The following is an 18,984-nucleotide window of genomic DNA, read 5'->3' as shown; positions in this document are numbered from 1 at the left end:
GTAATCGCATGTTCATTCAAAAATATGTTCCATATAGTACAGGCCTGTTTATTTTGGGAGGACATTTTTAAAATATTTTTTTGATGTTACAAATGTAGTAAACTCAAACTCAATAGGTAGGGGCGAACTACGAAATAATGCTCGACATGTCCCCCCTCCCTTTCTGTGTATTTCTGGTGAAATTTTCGGTAAGACACGGCTGCCACTCCATAATCAGGACTACTCGTGACAGGAGGAAAAGCTTTGTCCTGAAAAGTTAAAATGATGTTTTATTCCAATCTGCCGTGTGGTGTACTTTCCATGACTTGTACGATCGTATTTTCTGTTTGCCTCGTGCTTAATTTTGCTGTTTATTGACGGAATAATATTCGTATGTTAAAACAAACGTGAGCGAAATTTTGATTTCGTACGGATATCTTGTGAAAAATATGTCCCGGTTATGATGTCTCTTTGTGCTACAATGTGCCTATAAGTATTCACACGATATTGATGCAAAACAGCGCTCAGGTGACCGGTTTTTATTCTGTATTGTGTTCAGTAGAGATAAGCCGTGAGAATTATTAGGCTTGGAAATACATAGATCTATGAAAGCGCTATATATTGTATTTGGTGATACGACAAGAAATTTGCTCCTGCGACAATTGCTCTTGTCCTATTTTCTCCAAGGACTTAGAGATAGATGTAGGGATGTGTTAGGGTTTTAGTCTTAGTTTGATGTGATGATTAGAAATAACAGATAAGGCTTAAAGGGTTATGTTTGTGTGTAGGTCTTATGTTTGGCTATTACAAAGCTAATAGATATTTCATGGGAGCAATTGTTGCAGTAGCGAATGTCGTGGTAACTAAAGTCTTCATCAATACAGCAACTTGACTTGCTTCATTCATTGGCAACCATTCTCCGTCTATAGTCGTACCAAACCACAGTTTTGAGACCCGCCTGTTGTTGTTACCTGCTTTATCCTGACCCATTAGTGCGTTTTGCTTTGCTTTTTTCTCTAGTTGTACAGTCGTGATGGAATTCGCTTGAAGGAAAACGGAGGATACCACCATTTTCTTAAATGAAACAATTAGATTACTCAGACAGTTCTGAGACAAAAGCAAGATTACTCTCAATAGTGAAAACAAGGAGGAAAAGATATAACAAAATGGACCTGGCTGGTTGAACTTGTGGAGCGTAATGCAAACTTGTATTTTTGCACCCTTTCCATTAATGAGATCAAAATCTGTCTTGACGCTTCTTTTGTTATCAAGATAGCCATCTACAATGAATGAGGGATTTTGCTTTTCGTTCAAAGGTCATGACTAATTGTCTTAGTCTTAGTATCTGACGGTTAGGGAGGGGTGTGCTCGTATTCCTGTTTTACATCATAGAACCTTGTACAGTCATAAATGAGGTTGCGGTGTCATGACATTTCGGAAATATACAAACCATGTGTAAAGTAAAAAAAAAATGTAGATTTGAAAGAACGCCAGTGAAAATGAAAGAAAAATGCCTAATATTGGTATTTGTCAACGTAACAAGGACACAGTCTGAATTTCAATTCACCTTTGATCAGCTGCTCTGTTTATGACAAGTTTACATTATTGTGGTGTGTATTTTCGTTATTTCTCTGTCAATACTCTCCGCTTGACTACACATTCCGCCTACAGTCATTGATGCTCTGTTTATCAATGAGATAGCTCACTTTGTTCAGGAGACATGTTATGGACTAGTCGTGGTAGTCAGAACACGGAAGTGGTAAATGCATTCCGATCAGTGCTGTGTCATTGCCTTATCACGGCGTGGAATCCCCTCAGAAATGGGCGACATGATCAACGAGACATTTTTTTGCTGTTATAGACTGCTAGCAGCTCAAAAATCTGGTGGAGAACGGCGAGTACAGATTTTGTCGTGTGAAAATTGGAGCATTACACCAAGTGTACTGTGGTCGGAGCCGGACAGGCGCAATCAGACGCGATCAGACGCGATCAGACTCGATCATGGTAACTTTTGATGGCAATTTCTGTCCCACGGTTCTACAAGTGTTCGTAAGCTTTAATTGAATGTTACATAGACATTATCGTATCAATGACTCAACCTACAGTCCGTGCTGCTACCAATCTGTTCGGATTGGTAGACGGGAAGCGACCTGTAGCTAAGTAGCTTGTAATGATTCTCCTTAGCCTGCACGTATCTGCCAAAAGTTTCCGGCTCGGAGAAGATGTTCACAGACCCGTGTTTGCGATCATGGTCCTGCTTTTTATGAGTGCATCACAATCCACGTGAGTTTCGATTGTTTGTTGATGATATTATCAATCTTTTCAAAGAGTTTTTATACGAGAAGGAGTATTTTCGCACTTCGTGGTGAAGATTATCCAATATTTTCATTACAAGTCCGCAAACAGTATCAACAACAGTCAGTATCAACACCAGTGACAATAATAATAATTCAACATAAGTTTCACTCCAGACAACAGATGGCTGAAAATGAGTCTGTCAAAGTGTTGGAAAACACAAAGCTCAAACAGAGACACTCTTGGAATACTGACATATATATCCCAGGAACAAGGAAACTTAGAAAGCGATCTTCCCGCTACGATATTCCACATGATGTCGACGTTCCGGACGGTGCTCAGCCCACGGAGACTTATCGTCCAGTCACTGACGACACTTTGAGTCCATCGGAAATTAGTGATGTAAGTCCATCGTCTGTGGAGCGGACAAACGAAAATTATCGTCGATATACCCACGAGGGTGTAAGATCACCAGAAACTGGTGTCCACAGCCCCGATGAGGCTGGGGAGAATTTCCGCCGGAAAGCTCACACCCACGAAGGAGTAAGGAGTCCAAAGCCAGAGTTACAGCTATCTAAGTTTTCTTTTTCCTTCGATGAATGGGAAGCCCAGGGAGCATCAGAAGATCAAGGTATAGAGAAAGTTAGCTGTATCACGAACAACGTGTGGCTACACTCAGTGGAATCAAATAGCATCACATGTCATGATAAATAATACTTATATATATATATATATATATATATATATATATATGAAGAGTTTGTTTGCAAAAACCGATAAGTCCATTTTTGAAGATTTTGAGGTAAGATCTCTGTCATATAGTACAAAATAATACCTTTGAAATGATATATTGGTCACTACATATAAAGGTATATTTTTGAAGTTATGGTCAAAAGAAGCAAAAATTTTGCTATTATTCTCTTTATTTTTCTTGACCTTTAATCGCAAATATCTCCATTTGGCAAATATGGACTTATCGGTTTTTGCAAACAAACTCTTCATATATATATATACTGGGTGTCCCAAAAAAAAGCGGAACGGTGGATTTTCAGTGCCTTGCGGTCTAAAAGTTATATATCTTTTGACATCATTAAAAAGAACATCTTCCGCAGAATACTATGATACCAAAATCATTTGATTTGGTTCAGTACTTTTTATTCTACACCAATTTCTGAAAATGCAGTCATTGTAAAATTTCGCCGGATTTTTGCGACTTATGAGATAATAATTTGAGTGCGACACGCGATCCATACGGTGAATATTGTGTAAGCTCGGTGATCCATGTCAACAAAAGATACAGCTTTCACATTGGGCACGGGCCAGGAAAAAAACAAACCAGTGTGTGTGTGTGTGTGTGTGTGTGCGCGCTCCCAATATGAAAGCGTTATCTTTTGTTGACATGGATCAACGAGCTAACACAATTCACCGTATGGAACGCGTGTCGCACCCAAATTATTATCTCATAAGTCGCAAAAAATTGAAAATGACTGCATTTACAGAAATTGGCGTAGAATAAAAAGTGCTCAACCAAATTTAATGATTTTGGTATCATGTCTTTCTAATGATGTCAAAAAATATATCACTTTTAGAACGCAAGGTACTGAAAATCCACCGTTCCGCTTTTTTTTGGGACACCCGGTATATATATATATATATATATATATGGGTGAGAATTTTGAACGATGTACAATTGCCAATTTTCGCACCTTATGACATTCTTTCCCTTAGAACACGCCAGGATGATCTAAGAAACCGGATTTTTTCATGTCATCTCAAAGATTGGTAGATTTCCTTTCAGGAAATATATGGTTTGGTTGACTTTTGCCTGATATTTTTCATTTGACAAGGACTTAAATCGTAAAAATACGGTAAAAACGCTATTTCCACAATAATCTTTGTTTTTCAAACTAATAATGTGCATTTTTAAGCGTACGTGGCATCTAATATCTGACCATGTTCTAGATCTGACATATCATGGGTATAAACCACAAAATTATAAGAACTTTACGAGCACGTATAAAATCACAGAGAACAATTGAAATATCAAAGTCCTAAACAGACGAACGTCCGTGGTGCTTTTATTTCTATCGCTGCTGCAAATTCTACTTTGTTGTCCCAAATGTAATGTATACGAAAATTTGGTGTTCCACCTAATGAATATATCCTGCAAAAATTGTACGTCTCCTGGCTGTACATGGGGTGTAATATTCTTTTATGCAAAATTATACTCAGTTTTCGTCACGGACGTGCTTCCGCTATTTTCTAATAAAAATCGTATCACATTAAACGCTATTGGTGATATTGTTCTGAGTCGTAATCAACTAAGGTCTAGCCACACGATAATATGCTTGTTTTGAGTTTCTGTCCATCCTTTGTCAAATAGGAAACGAATTTATATTTTTAGACGAACCTCCGAGAAAAAAAAGAACGTCCGTGATGATTAAAACGTTTTCGAGTGGGACACCATCTTGCTTTGATGACGAAGGTGCATTTTACCTTTGGCTCTCTAGCCGAGGAGCTGTATGTTATTTTTGGAGCGGACTGAGGCTTGCCCGCAGTTTTTGGACAATGCAATTCACCGAAAACCAAGCAAATAATTAATATTTTCTCTAAAAATTCACCTCCTGATCCCCCTCTGAGCAATACATATGTTGTAAGGATGTCAAATTTCTTATAATTTGCATTGACAATACCTTTTCAAATTTTTGAAAGAGTTAGGAAGGCTAGGTACTCTCTGCCGATTAGTTATCCGTCCTGGAAGATGACCCTATCAGTAGAACGAACGTCCGTGACAATTCCAGCGAACGTCCGTGACGTATGCAATCCCTTCGATAGGGATAACTTGTCCTGAAAGTGTCCTGTATTCTTTAAAACTTTTAGCTCCAATAGTCACAAATAAAGTTTTACAAAGCAAACAATGAGTTTAAGGCAGTAGTTTCAGAATTTTTAAGGCGTCATGTGATCATGATGAAGAAACAGTTGAAAATTTACTCACAATTTTACGCTTGTTTTCCCTCTAATTATACAAAAACAGCTAAACATTGAAAACAAAGTTGTAGGAAAATAGAATTTTGCGTAATCTGTAATTTCTGTGCATTTAAATTTCTTTCTAATGAGGATCTGGAGACAATTTGTACTGTTACAGGTTCTAAAAGTTTCGCTCACGGACGTTCTGTCCGAGAAAGGAAATTGCTGATAATTACAAATATATCACTGCACATAAAGTTAATGTTAGTTGAAAATATTACCAAATCACCGAGCCGCTCATACCCAAAAGTGAATAATGTTCAGCACTCAGTTTACTTGTAATAACATAAGGAAAACGTTTTGGTCACGCATGTTCGTTGGTAGAATAAGTCAATGGATTACATAGTAGGAGAAAGAGGATCAGTGCCACTTTTTAGTGACAGGTGCGCCAAGTGTTTATCTTTTGAATATGGTAGCTGCCGTCTCAAACAGAACACATCCAGTTTGGGCCTCCATAACGGACGTTCGCTGTAATTGTCATGATATTAAATGCCTTAATTCATTCTTATTTTTTTCTTCATGACGATTTTTCTCTCATTCTTTCAATAGCCTGGACATGCTGCGACCAAACAGAAAACAGAAACAAAACAAAACAAACCAAAATAAATCCGAAAAGTGCTACGTAATCACATGCAGGATAATGACGAAAGAAGTCTGTAATGGGCATGTGTTGAATAAAAAATGGAAAAGTTTCAAAAGTATATGGAAGCAGTTAAATAAAAGTGACTGAGAAATAGAGAAGGGATCGAGCTCCAACACACAGAGAAAAGAATTGCCAGTGCACTCCCGTTGTACCAAATTCCTCTGGAGAAGTTTTTGTTTGTTTGTTTATGTTTTTTATTCATCGAAATGTTGTCACAAGCGAACAAAAATAATGCAGTATACAATTATTTTCTGATGAAAACAAACAAATCCTCCGCTTATCATCACATGGTGTTGTTTTATACTCATCAATGAAAAGCAATGTTCATTTGTAATTCTTTCCAAGATTTTTTTTTTCATTTTACATTTAAGAGACAGAGAGATCATCAATTTGTTTGTGCTTTTGTGCTTACTTTGAAAACACATGTTAAAAAAAGTAATGATTGAGAATAGGTTTAAGGTTGCACTTTGATACGTTCGCTCTTCCTAAGATTCGTTACTCTGATGTTCAAAGGTTTGTTATTCCGAAAATGAAAAAAAAAAGTTTGTAGTTAATTAAGGAGGTTTGTTATTAACAATTTTCTTATTCCGAAAGTTTGTTAGTCCGAAAAATAAATATTAAGGATCATTATTTTTAGGTCCGTTCTTCTAAAAGTGGAAAGGGCCTGATATTAGTTTAGGTGAAAATGGTTATTATGAGGTTTTGAAATTTGGAGGTTTTAGTTGTTAACTTAATTGTTTCTCCACATTTGGATAAGCGAACATGATTTTTCATGTTCCAATTAATAAACCTTTCGGTTAACCTTCGGAGATTCCTATTATTTACCGAATAAAAAAAGCTTCATAATCATACGAACTCTATCAATTTTCGTATTGACAAACTGTGTGAATAACGAGCCTCCGAAATGACGCGCTACAACATGTTTGTTATAACAAACCATATTGTATAATATCGAAGTCACAAACATCCATCCAAGTTATATGGACTTATTGTCTCTTGTTATAACGAAACTTCGTAGTATCGAACCTATTATCATTTCTGACTAATATAATAATACAAATTCTCCTCGGTAACTGTGTGTAGCACAAGGAGCAAACATAGGGGGATTTCTTCCCAAGGTATTCGTTTGCCCTCCCCAGCTAAACTTCGTATTTCTATAACAGAGCACATTTCTGTTGTCTTTCTATGTTAATTCTTTGTCATAATTTTAGCTGTGACCATGTTCGTTATAAGCAAATTTTGCATTGTAGACTTTAGATAACAAATTTAGGACCTGAATCTTTACTTCATTATAAAGAAATTTTGATAAATATATTCGTTCTCAAGGATGGACTACGTCACTGAGATTACACGTACGGTTGTACGTTCATTTACGAGAGATGGAAAAATTGTTTTCTTTGATTCCTCAGTATGAGAAGATAAACAAGCTTATATAATTGAGAATTGGTAATATCTGTTCAGGATTTTGCAGAGGAGTTTGTTCTCGACATGAAATTGCTGTTTGTTGTGAGTAGAATGCGTTTCCAACTCAAGAGAGCTGCATCTTGTTTGTTCCGAACGTCCGTGAGCTACATGCGAACCTCCGTGATGAAAACTATGCTATGTTCGTTGGGTTATAGAGACTGCCTAGATCAGATACATCTTAAAAAGGTATGTTATTATTTGGGAGTGGGGATTGAAGTATGGGATAGTGAAATAAGAGGACAAAATATTGAGTTTCTGTAAAATGCGCGTAAAGTGGAGAAAGTGTTTAGCGGAAGAGCAATATTTCAACAGAAACGACGAATTTAGTTAAATCATCAGTTGTCTACCATTACGTACAGGTTAAGAGTACAAGCTTAATATTCTGCAAGCACGTACACATGTCCCTTAAGATACTTTGTTAGGATTTTGAACTGAATCAGATCTTTGCAAACTATGTTATATGGTATTCAAGTGTATGTGCTGTACTATTCCTCACGGACGTTCGCTGCTCTGGACATGGTAAACTTCAGCGGTGAATAAAAACTTGTTCCTCTGGGAAAATCCTAGTATAATTGGGTTCATATTAAAGCTTGAGATATACTCTTTCAGGTAAGATGAATAATTTGGAGAATTTCCTACTTTTTAAATTTTGCCTTGTTTTGGCTCAATTGTACATCGTTCAAAATTCTGACCCATATATATGTATATATATACTGTATATATTATATATATACACTGTATATATTAAAGCGCATTCATAATGATAATTACAAAAATAATGGCTACTTGTACAGCACACAGGTCTACCTTTCAGTGCTCATGGTGCTTATAGACATACAGAACAGAAAAACTGGATACAGAATAGGATTATGAACAATTTTATATGTATACAGCTACAGAAAAAAAAGAAAACTTGCGATTGAGCTAATAAGGGAGTTTTGAGTATAGATTTAAGTTTGTCTGCACTGTACTGTCCACTGAAGTGACTGGGGCCCGTTGCATAAAAGTTACTAGTATGGTAACTTTGCCATCCATTGGTAACTACCATGGCAACAATACTCAACAGCCAATCAAAATCAAGAATTCCGTGGAAGTTACCATTGGATGGCAAAATACCACAATAGTAACTTTTATGCAACGGGCCCCTGGCCATGAATGATTATGTCCAGAAGAAAAGTTTTGCCGTCTGAACAAAGCATTTAAACAACATTCATCTCCATTCAGTACTTCAAAATAATAATTGTACAGCACAAGGACCTATGCAAAACCCTATACTACCCAGCAAACTATTTCGGGGTATTTTGTATACTAAGAGTTTTCTTCACCAGCCTCGCATTTTCGTAAATACGGTTCAAAAATAAAATGAGAAAGATGGACGTATATATAGTGGAGATAATGAACATTTGTTTTTGACAGCAACGAGATGTGTGCATTCGCTCATGCTGACCTAACGGGAGTAATTATATATTTTATATATATATTTATTTTTAACCACACCTTAAAGGGACTGTACAGTACTGGTTGAGGTGGGGATTCATGTTTTGCACATTCCTATGTGAGATAATGAGAAACCTCTTATGAAATATGAAAGAGCATGTAATTTTAAGAAGGGTTCAACGTTTATTTGATGAAAATTGGTTTTCAAATGGCTGAGATATCCAAAAAAAGTGATAATAATAAAAGGCAACAGGCCACAACTTTATTAGGATCTCTTTGTTTCACCTTGTTTTTGGATATCTCAGCCATTTCAAAACCGATTTTCATCAAATAAACTTTTGATACCCCTTAGAATTGCATGCTCTTTGACATCTCATAGAGTGGTTTCTGAATATCTTGCAAAACGTTAAAAGCTAAATCCTCACCTCAACCAGAACTGTACACACCCTTTAAGTGAGAAAGTTTTGAAATCTGTGTTGCACAATTTTACGTGGCAGCTAATCATAGAAACAGTATGCAAGCATCTACGAATAATATCGTAAGTTGATGATACCATAGCTTTACAGGTGTCAAGGTGACGTACAAAACTAAATGTCTAATAAGTTCAGTTTTTGCATGAAATATTTAAAAAGGTACATTTTCCCTCAATTGTTTGCTGTAGTGGTGCAGCATTCCAGCTCTGATGGCTTTGAAGGAATATGAAGGATTTTAACTTCGATAAAAATCAGCCTAAAACATTACAGTAGGCTCAATATGCTGCTGTTTTGTGCGTGAAATCAATGAAGTGTTTTCACCATTATTCATGTGTCCACTATCACTATAATAATATTCTGGTCCGAACATAAAGAAGCAGTGATTGTCCAATTGATGTAAGTTCTGAATCATCAAGGTAGCGTTCAATAATGGTCCAAAGTTAAATCATGTGAAACCATCCTTGGACTTTGAAACAGTAAGTCCCAATGCCATTAGATATATTTAATTTTGTACCTTTATTAACCGTGATAGACCGGGCTTCGGCCTTTTTCTGTCTTCTTTTGTTTGTTTTTTCGCTAAGCTAAATCCAGAGGGGGGGGGGGGTGGGGGGGGGGGGTGGAAGCGGACTCCCCCCCCCCCATCTCATCCATCAGTGGTGCGATCATAACGAAATTCGGCATGCCCGACACTCATCACGTCGTAATCTATAAGATTGTATCTGAAATTTCTTTGAAATGATCTATTTCTAATTATAATTAATTAATTGTGCTAAATTAATACCAAGAGCTTATCTTATCCTAATTAATTGAGAGTCTACTTTTGGTTTATATATCTGTTTAAACATATTAAACAATTGTACATCACGAAAAACTTCCCAAAGTTATTTCGGTAGCGCGCCTGCCTTGCGATAAAATGGCTCGGGTTGGGCCACTTGTTCGAATCCCAGAGAGTCAGTCTTACTGAGAAATGTTGTGTGTTTTCATGCCGTCACTTCCATTTGAATCATAGCACTATGCCTCTCGGAAAGAAATGATAATGATAATAAAAACAATCTCAATAATAATTATGATTATAATGATAATGATAATAATAATTATTATTATTATAATGAGAATAATGAAAAAAAAGATTAGGTCCCCTGTATGAGAGAGTCATAATCCCCGCGCGTGTAAATCAATCAATCATTCATCGCAAAAGCATTGTCCATTACTTGATGACAGTAGTTCGTTAAAGCAAGGCAAATATATTTGAATAATAGAGATTGAATCCTAGAAGGCAAATTGTTGCTTTGGTTTAATCATCCATCCTAGATTAAACAAATTTTTGTCTAAACCAACCTTTCACAGATACCAACACATATACCGCTGAACCGGGGAAAGAAAACAAAAACAAAACGGCCGATGATGATGACCCAACTTCGGAATCTTCCGATGATGACACCTCCGGTCTTCTGTCGGCACCACCTGAGATTCTTGCTCGGGGACCGACAGCAAAACGCGCCTATGCCAAAGCAGCCCGAGAAGGCACGAAAAAGGTTTACCGAACACGACTTATGCTCGTCGGCCAGGAACGAGTTGGGAAGACCAGTCTAAAGAAGTCACTTACAGGTCAAAGGTCAGTTACCCTTCACTTCACTTGGCTTCACACATGTAAATGCTGTCAAACACATCCAGCTCATATTGCAAAAATAACTCAAAATGTTCAAACTAGATTTGTGTGCATATGTTCAAAGTGAAGAGGTAGTTTTTAATTGTCATCAATCTGCTGTTATTGTCCAGTCAATTTATAGTGCTTGTTGACGATTCAATGTACAAATTGTGATTTCATCCGCGCTTTGCATTTACTTCAATGTAGATTCGATAAGAATGAAGCAATCACAGATGGAGTTGAGACTTCAAGCGGATGTGACATCAGTATAGAACTTGCAAAGGCTGGTGGGAAGTGGTGCATTCATCAGAAAAAGGGCGCCACTGATGAAGCGAATGGTGAGCAGAACTTTTCAACTTTTCTCTATGATTAAGTTATTTTTGTCTCGCCACCGTAGCGGAACCGAGACATAGACATCACCTTTCAGTCGTCGTTGGCGTCTTCAACAATTTGTTGTACTCTCTCTCTAACTTTCCACAGCTTTGCGCTACGATCACCAAACCCACACCACATGTACATAACCTAAAACTGCCGGTCAGGTTCGAATATCTTATGTTCAGTCCGTCAAGGTCAAAGGTCAAAAGTCAATGAAACTGCTGTGATTTTTTTTAGCAGTATGCACTGCTTGTATCCACAGAGTTGAACTATGACCATCAAATTCACACCACATGTACATAACCTAAAAACGCTGGTCATAACAAATTTGAAATATTGATAAGTCCGGCAGGGTCAAAATGTCAATGAACTTTCCTGATAAGCAGTCGTCTCACGGCATTGTGGTGTAGGACTTAACCTTACTCTCAATAACTTTGCACAGATTTGAGCTATGACCACCAAATTCACACCACAGGTACATCACCTAAAGATGCCGGTGAAGTCTGACAAGGGTAAAGGTCAAATAATCAATGAACTTTACCCGATAGGCAACGTATGCCCTATACACGTAGTATAGTGGTGTACTCTTAAGAACTTTCTGCAGCTTTGAGCTATGACCGCCAAATTCATACCACAGGTACATTACCGGAAGATGTTAGCCAAGTTTGAATGTTCCTGATTTCTGACAAAGGCAGAGATCAAACTGTTAATGAACTTTCCGTGACTTAAGCACCATATATATTGTGTGTTCTCAATAACTGTCCTCAGCTTTGAGCTATGACCACAAAACTTACACCACAAAACCTTGAAACTACCACATGTTCAAATTCCCATTTCTGTATGCTTTCAATGAATAATGATATTGCGTTTAATCGAAATTATGATGCCATAGTCTCACACGTAAAACAATGATTAGTTAGAACCGTTATACTATGAGCTGTTTCACATTTTCTTGCAGAGGACTCATACACGCAGGCTCTGGCTGATGCTATTGCCAAACAACTCATCATAAGCTCACGAGCGGTAGGTTGTTTAATGAGAAAAGTATTGAACATGATATCGTAACCAGCATATCGATTTTTTTTTTCAGGGTTATTCACCACATAGTAATCATATTGCAAAATTTTGGTAATTTCACTAACCATAAAACTTAATTTCTTGATTCACATGCCAAATTTCATATATATTGCACTTTTTTTCAAATAAAATGCGTTTGTTGACCCAAAAACCCACAACAACTGTCTAATAACATACAATCTTTTTTTATACGCTGCGTTTGTCTAAAAACTTGAAAGAGAGAATCACCACCCCGGTAACATTTGAACGTTTTCTGAACGTTCTTAGAACGTTCCAATTTCGTTATTTGGACGTTTTGTAAAAATATTTTCTGAACGTCTTTTTGTGGAAGGTTTTCGACGTATTTAAAACGTTTTAAATGGACTTTATGAAAACGTTATGAGGACGTTCTGTGGACGTCCAGAAAGCTTTTGACAGCCGTCTATAACGTTCAAAAAACAATCTAAGAACGTCTAAAAAGTCTTATGACCCTTTCCAGAAGAACAGGGCGGCGAGGGGGGTTTTGTTGGGCAGTGTGCGGTTGAGATGTGGAGGCCAGTGTCTTGAGGTAAGGTGTTGTGGATGTGGATTTCTCTGATTTCTCTGATTCTTCTAGAGTGCCAGTGAGGAATAGATGTGATGAGGTGCCTGCGGTCCCAGTCGATGCGGTGGTCTTCTCGCTGTGCGCGTTTTACGATGGCTGATTTCTCCCATCGCAGTCGCTGAGTTGTTGGCAGGTCTTGTGTTCTTTGAGTCTAGTGTCGAATTTGCGGCCTGTTTCCCCGATGTAAACTTTGCCCCACTAGAATGGTGTGCTATATACGCGTGGTTACTTGTTGGGCGGGTTCTTGTCCTTATGTTAGTGAAGAATGGAGTGTAGTTTGTTGGGAAGAGCTATGCCTGACTTGGATGATGGCTGATCTCAGGATGCGTTGTAGTTGTTTGGAGGTCTTGCCGATGTATGGGAGCACGACAGTTGTTGGTGGGCTGATGACGGGAGTTTGGTCGGTGGGGCACTGTTTGTGGTCTTTTTTGTTGGTGGTTGTGTGTGGATTTTCCGTCGAGGGTACTGGTTGATGGTAGTGAGAGCGTTGGTGACATGTCTGAGTTCCTTGTGTAGATGGTCTTGGTCTCTGAGTTGATAGGCTCATCTGATGAGGGTGTTGGGAACAGATTGCCGAACGGACAAGTGGCGGTGAGACCGGTAGAGGAGGTTTCGGTCAGTGTGTATTTGTTTGCGGTAGACTTGGTGAGAGGGGAAACTGGAAGAGGTCTTCTTGACGAGGATATCTAGGAAGGGGATGCAGTTGTTTTCTTCTATCTCAATGGTGAACTTGATGCTGAGATGCTGTAGGTTGAGGTGGTTGAGGAACAGATCAAAATTTGATCAGCTAGGGGCCAGACGACGAAGGGTGTCGTCGACGTAACGGAGCCATAGGGAAGGACGAGTGGGAGAAGACCGGAGAGCTTTGGTTTCGAAATGTTCCATGAAGATGGTGGCGATGCTTGGAGAGAGGGGGACCCCATGGCTGCTCCTTCCAGTTGCTTGTAGTATTCAGTGCGCCATTTGAAGAATTTGGGGTCTAGGTAGGTGAGTATGAGGTCGTGGATTTGGTCAGGGGCGAGTTGGTTCTTGTTTGGAGATTTTGGTCGGAGATGAGTCGTTAGATGATCTCGCATTCTTCGTTAACGGGAACGCTTGTGAAGAGGAAGACGACATCGAAACTGACTAGTAGATCGGAGAGCTGGATTTGGGTCTTGGAGATGACTTCGACGAAGTGCTGAGAATTGGTCACGTGGTGGTCAGAGAGTCCTACGAGAGGATGAAGCAAGGTGATGAGATGTCTTACTGTGTTGTACCACGGAGATCTTCGGATGGCGATGATAGATCGAAGTGGAGTGAGAGGCTTGTGTATCTTAGGTTGGCGGAAGAGGATGGGGCAAGTTGCGGAGGAAGAGCGGAGTTGGAAGTAAAGTGGTTTGGTTGGAGCGTCGGATCGATGGAGAGAGAGAGTAGTTTCTGGTTGATTATTCTTTCTGCTGCGGGGTAGGGTCTCTCTTGAGTTTCGAGTAGGTCTTGGCGTCATCAAGTAGGTCTTGAATCTTGCAGTCGTAGACTTGCTCCTCCATGATGACAGTAGCGTTGTCTTTGTCAGCTTGTAGGATGTGGATGGTCTTATTGTGGCGAAGGTCTTTTATGGCTGTGCGTTATTTATTGGTGATATTGGGCAGAGCTTTGGTGATTTGGCGTCAGAAAGGGCTTGGGGAACTTTGAGTCGGATGTTGTCAGCGGCTGCCTAGGTGAGGAATCAAAGCTTTGGTTCAACTTGTTGGATAACTCCGAGAAAGAGACTTTCTATGGAGCTACGGAGAAGTTCGGACCGGGGGATAAGACGTTGGGTTCGGTTTTGGTGAGCCAATGTTGGCTGAGGTTGATGACCGTGTCCATGGTTGGTGGGATGGCAGGTCGGTTGTTGATAGGGTGGCTTCTTTGGGTATGAAGTTTGTCTAATTTCCTGATCTGCTTCATTCGGATGGAATGAAAAACCTTGCGTGCGGTGTCGGAGCTGAAGGTCTGTACTTTCCGTAAGTCGTCTGGTTTGAGTTGTTGGGTGAGCTGGGATTAAGACGACGAAACGTTTGAGTCGATGATGTGAAGCTGGTGTCTGGTGTATGCGATGCGTTTACGGGTGAGGGCTGTTCCGGCTTGGTGTAGGATGCTCTGATCTTTGGGGATGACAATGGAGGACATGAGTTGAATGCCTGTGGGATGATGTTGGAGTCTCGCAAGCGTTTGAGAAAGGCGAGAGGGTTGGTGAGTTTAGCGTTGGAGAGTTTGCGTTGGAGAAGTCTGGTGGTGCGTTGAATAGGCTGATGATCAGTGAAGGAGGAGGTTTGCATGGTGACAGTCAAGCTGTCCGGAACGTCGAGCCCTCTCTCTTCGCTCTCCTTACTTGACTCGCCTCTGGTTCACAGTCTTTTTCAGGACTACCACATGGTTAACCGCAAATCCGGTTTCCGTTAATGACGAAGACGTAGCAGACATAAAAACGTTTTGTAGCGTCAATTGATGTTTTGAAAACGTTTTCCAAACACCTTTGCTCTGTAAGCACCAACTTTGACGTTATATGTACGTTTTAAAGACGTCCATTTAATATGGAGACGTACGGAAACTTATTTATAAACTTTTAGAAAACGTTCTGAAAACGTTATGTGTTTACTGGTATAGGATCGTGATTCTGTCTCAGAATTTTTTTTTTAGATAAACGCACCCTTCGTCACTACCTCACTTTTCATCCCGCAGCAATAGGGAAACCCAAAACGCATTGATAAGAGTCTGTGGGCATACAATGTAAATCTAGAGTGTAGTAAAGAGATGTAATTTTTACAGGGTAACAGTTTAATTTCCTCACTCTTCAAAATCTCAAGATTTTTGTAGGTTCTCTAGGGTGATGAATCATATTTTCCTCTTCCTCGCCTTTCAGAAAGACAAGCCTGAGAACCAAGGACCAGATACTATTGACGGCATCGGTTTCAATCCATCTGAAATTGGTAGGTGTGTCATGGTCGCTGATAGGTGTGTCATGGAAGTAAGTAGGTGTGTCATGGTAGCGGTTGGGTGTGTCATGGAAGTAAGTAGGCGTGTCATGCCAGTGGGTAGGTGTGCTTCGGTGATGAGTACCGGTAGTTGTGTGTCGGTAGCGGGTAGATGTTTTTCAGTAATAGGTAATCGTGTCTCATTAGTGAAGAGGTGTGTCATTTTAGTGGTCAAGTGTGTCTCTGTATTGTGCAGGTGTGTCTTGTTTGAGGATCTCGTGTCTCATTATTGGGTAGTAGTGTCTTGCTAGTAAGAATGTGTGTCTCACTAGTGGGTAACATAGATGGGGCTCTGGGAATCAGAATCAGACTTATTGTACCTCATGGTGATGTCGACGACGGTAGTAAATGGTCATCGCGTGCCAAGGCCTGGATAAAATGAGACTGCAATGATGATCAAAATTATTTTGATAGTTTGTTGTCTTTTGGAGGGGGTATGTATGAAATTAGGACTATTCTTTGAAGTGCCTTTCTTGCTATATTACTATAGAGTCTCTTGTTGGTCCCTCTCCCTCATCGGGCGCCGCGTCACCTTCCATCGAGCCATCCATGCCACAGCAAATCGCCAGCCTGGTGGAGAGAATGCTGAAGGAACAGGTGCGGCTGAAGCAATGCGGGGCAGTGGGCGGGGCAGTGGGCGGTGCCAATCCTGACTCTTCATCAGATGGAGAGGTCTCTTTGAGTATATGGGACTTCGCTGGGCACGATGTCTATTACACAACCCACCAGGTTGGTTTATTGCTATCGATAAAATCTTTAGCGAAACTGCATGGATATGAAATTCTCGTGTACCACAAACGAATAAGTAACAGCCATCCACACAAAATGCCAATTATTGTGTCATTAGCCTTGTAACTTGTTGTTTACCTATATATATATATATATATATATATATATATACTAGAATGGATGATTACGAGGGTTGGAGAACTGTGTAAATGGAAAAAAAGTGAGTGAGTCCTATGTAGGGACGTCGAATGAGCAAATGAAGTACGGATGTGAACAAACTACCATTTCTCGTAAAACAAATAGCCAAAGAAATCATGAGGGCACGAAAATCCAAAGCTAGACACTTGCCTAGTTTCGTGGAGTCATGAATAACTTCCTCGAGGTATAAGAAAAGATTAGAAAATTCATTTATTTTTTTAAAGTCTGGATTCGGAAAAGGCTCCCTGCTCTTACGACGCAACGAGATTGATAACCTATAATGCTCATACTCCTCCTAATAGATCAGGGCGCAGCAAGAAATTATCTTTAAGTTTTTGTCAGGTAACGATTTTCAATTGACTCTTTATTTGTTTCTTCTTGGCTCCGGCAAGTGACCGATGTCTTAATTTCCTTTGATTTCCATACTGTAGTGTTTTTCTGACAAACAAAACTTACAATATCCTTCTCTGATAATAACACCCGTGACTAAAAACGAGATTTGCCTTCGATGTGGAAAGTAAAAAGTAGCACGAGTATCTTGCGAGTATCAAAGTGCAGTAATGACTTAGAAGTTGGATACTTCTTTTTGAAACTGTTGTCCTTTACAATAGCAGAAAATGTAGACTATTGTTGGTTTGCTCTCTCTGATTTCATCAGGTATTTCTGTCATGGCGTGCAGTCTACGTCGTGGTCTTTGATCTGAGTCACGACCTTCACTCGGTAGTCCCACCTGAGGCTAGAGACGAAATCTACGAAACGGTGAGTGATCACGATTTGAAATCTTCTCCTGTCTCGTAAGAGTGGCGTTGATTAAGATAAAGAACAAACAATTGATGTAAGGCATGGATTGAAATTTCTTAGTCTCGATGTACAATTGCACTATGGGGGATGAGTTGGCTCAGTCTGCGTCTGCCTTACGATCCTAAGGACCCGGGTTCGAACCCGAGTCTTGACTGAGCAATGTTGTTGTAATCATACCGTCCTCTCTGGCAAGAGGCAAAACGCTCTGTCTCTCGGATAGGACATAAAATGGAGGTCCCGTGTGTGAGAGAGTCACAACTCATGCACGTAAAAGACCCCGATTCATTCATTCATCGCAAAGAGCAGGGTGTTTACCCGGTGAAGTGGTCCTACCTCACATCCAACTGGACACCATGGAAGACCAGCTTTGCATAGCTGAATATGTGCTATCCAGCCATCTTCTCAGATGGAAAAGGAACAAACAATTGTCCTATTCATAATTATATTCACATTGCTGATTTGAATCATAATAAACCATGGTTTGATCCCTTTCACGTTTCACTCACCGATTAAACATTATAACACAAATCTCTTTGACCTGTTAAGATTTTATTCATCTCTTGTACATAATGGATTCATCATATTATATACATTAGTTTTTATTGATGAATATTTGCACATTATCCACCTTTCGAGATTATTTGCTCAGGGAAACTGATGACATTTCTTTTCTTTGAGACCATTGCGGCTCATTTGGGCTCATCTGTTCTTTCTGTCAATTTCTTTCCCTGAGTCAAGATAACTTGTAAACTTATTCTATATGACATTCCCAAGTATTTGCTTCTGCCTAGCAACTCTATAAACTCTTATCCAAAGAAATAGATACTTTAGATAATAGGTTGGCATAGACGCGAATAGAAAAATAGGTGCTATTTCGTCTTAGATGATAGCAATATTTAAGTCACACACCGGTACTGGAAATTTATTTCATTTTTAAATTCGTCAGGTTTTCAATGTCGGCTGTGTAGTGAGATAAGGGGTGAATTTAGTGTGTTGTCTGACGCGGAAGAATCGTCAATGTAGCAATCATTGTTTGAAAGCCGAAGAAATACTCTTGCAATTGACAGTGTTAATAATCAAACATGTGGACACAAAAACAGAATAGAAGTTTTGTCACTGTTCTCGATTGTGCCTTATTTCCCCCCACAGTGTGGCCAAAGTAAGATTCGATCCATAATGTTCAGCACAGTGTGACGTTTTGCTTGTACCAAATTACCTTTCAATATAGGACGAATTTACACACCACAAAGTCGTGTGAAACA

At 39.3% G+C, this 18,984-nt stretch overlaps 1 protein-coding gene across 1 annotated transcript in view; it reads left to right on the top strand.

The window, feature by feature from the left end:
- Window positions 1-2,283: 2,283 nt before the first annotated feature.
- LOC140236105 (uncharacterized) overlaps window positions 2,284-18,984 on the top strand; it is a 28,848-nt gene continuing 12,147 nt past the window's right edge. Inside the window, exons 1-7 of the mRNA XM_072316077.1 lie at window positions 2,284-2,905; window positions 10,666-10,933; window positions 11,174-11,304; window positions 12,300-12,364; window positions 15,883-15,949; window positions 16,485-16,723; window positions 17,579-17,680. Coding sequence (XP_072172178.1) covers window positions 2,284-2,905; window positions 10,666-10,933; window positions 11,174-11,304; window positions 12,300-12,364; window positions 15,883-15,949; window positions 16,485-16,723; window positions 17,579-17,680 — 1,494 coding nt within the window. The remainder of the gene's footprint in view (window positions 2,906-10,665; window positions 10,934-11,173; window positions 11,305-12,299; window positions 12,365-15,882; window positions 15,950-16,484; window positions 16,724-17,578; window positions 17,681-18,984) is intronic.

This window comes from Diadema setosum, chromosome 12 (assembly GCF_964275005.1).
Source record: "Diadema setosum chromosome 12, eeDiaSeto1, whole genome shotgun sequence".
NCBI classification, from domain to species: Eukaryota; Metazoa; Echinodermata; class Echinoidea; order Diadematoida; family Diadematidae; genus Diadema; species Diadema setosum.
The sequence above is the reverse complement of the archived record's forward strand: the minus strand, read 5'-3'. Positions and strand labels throughout refer to the sequence as shown.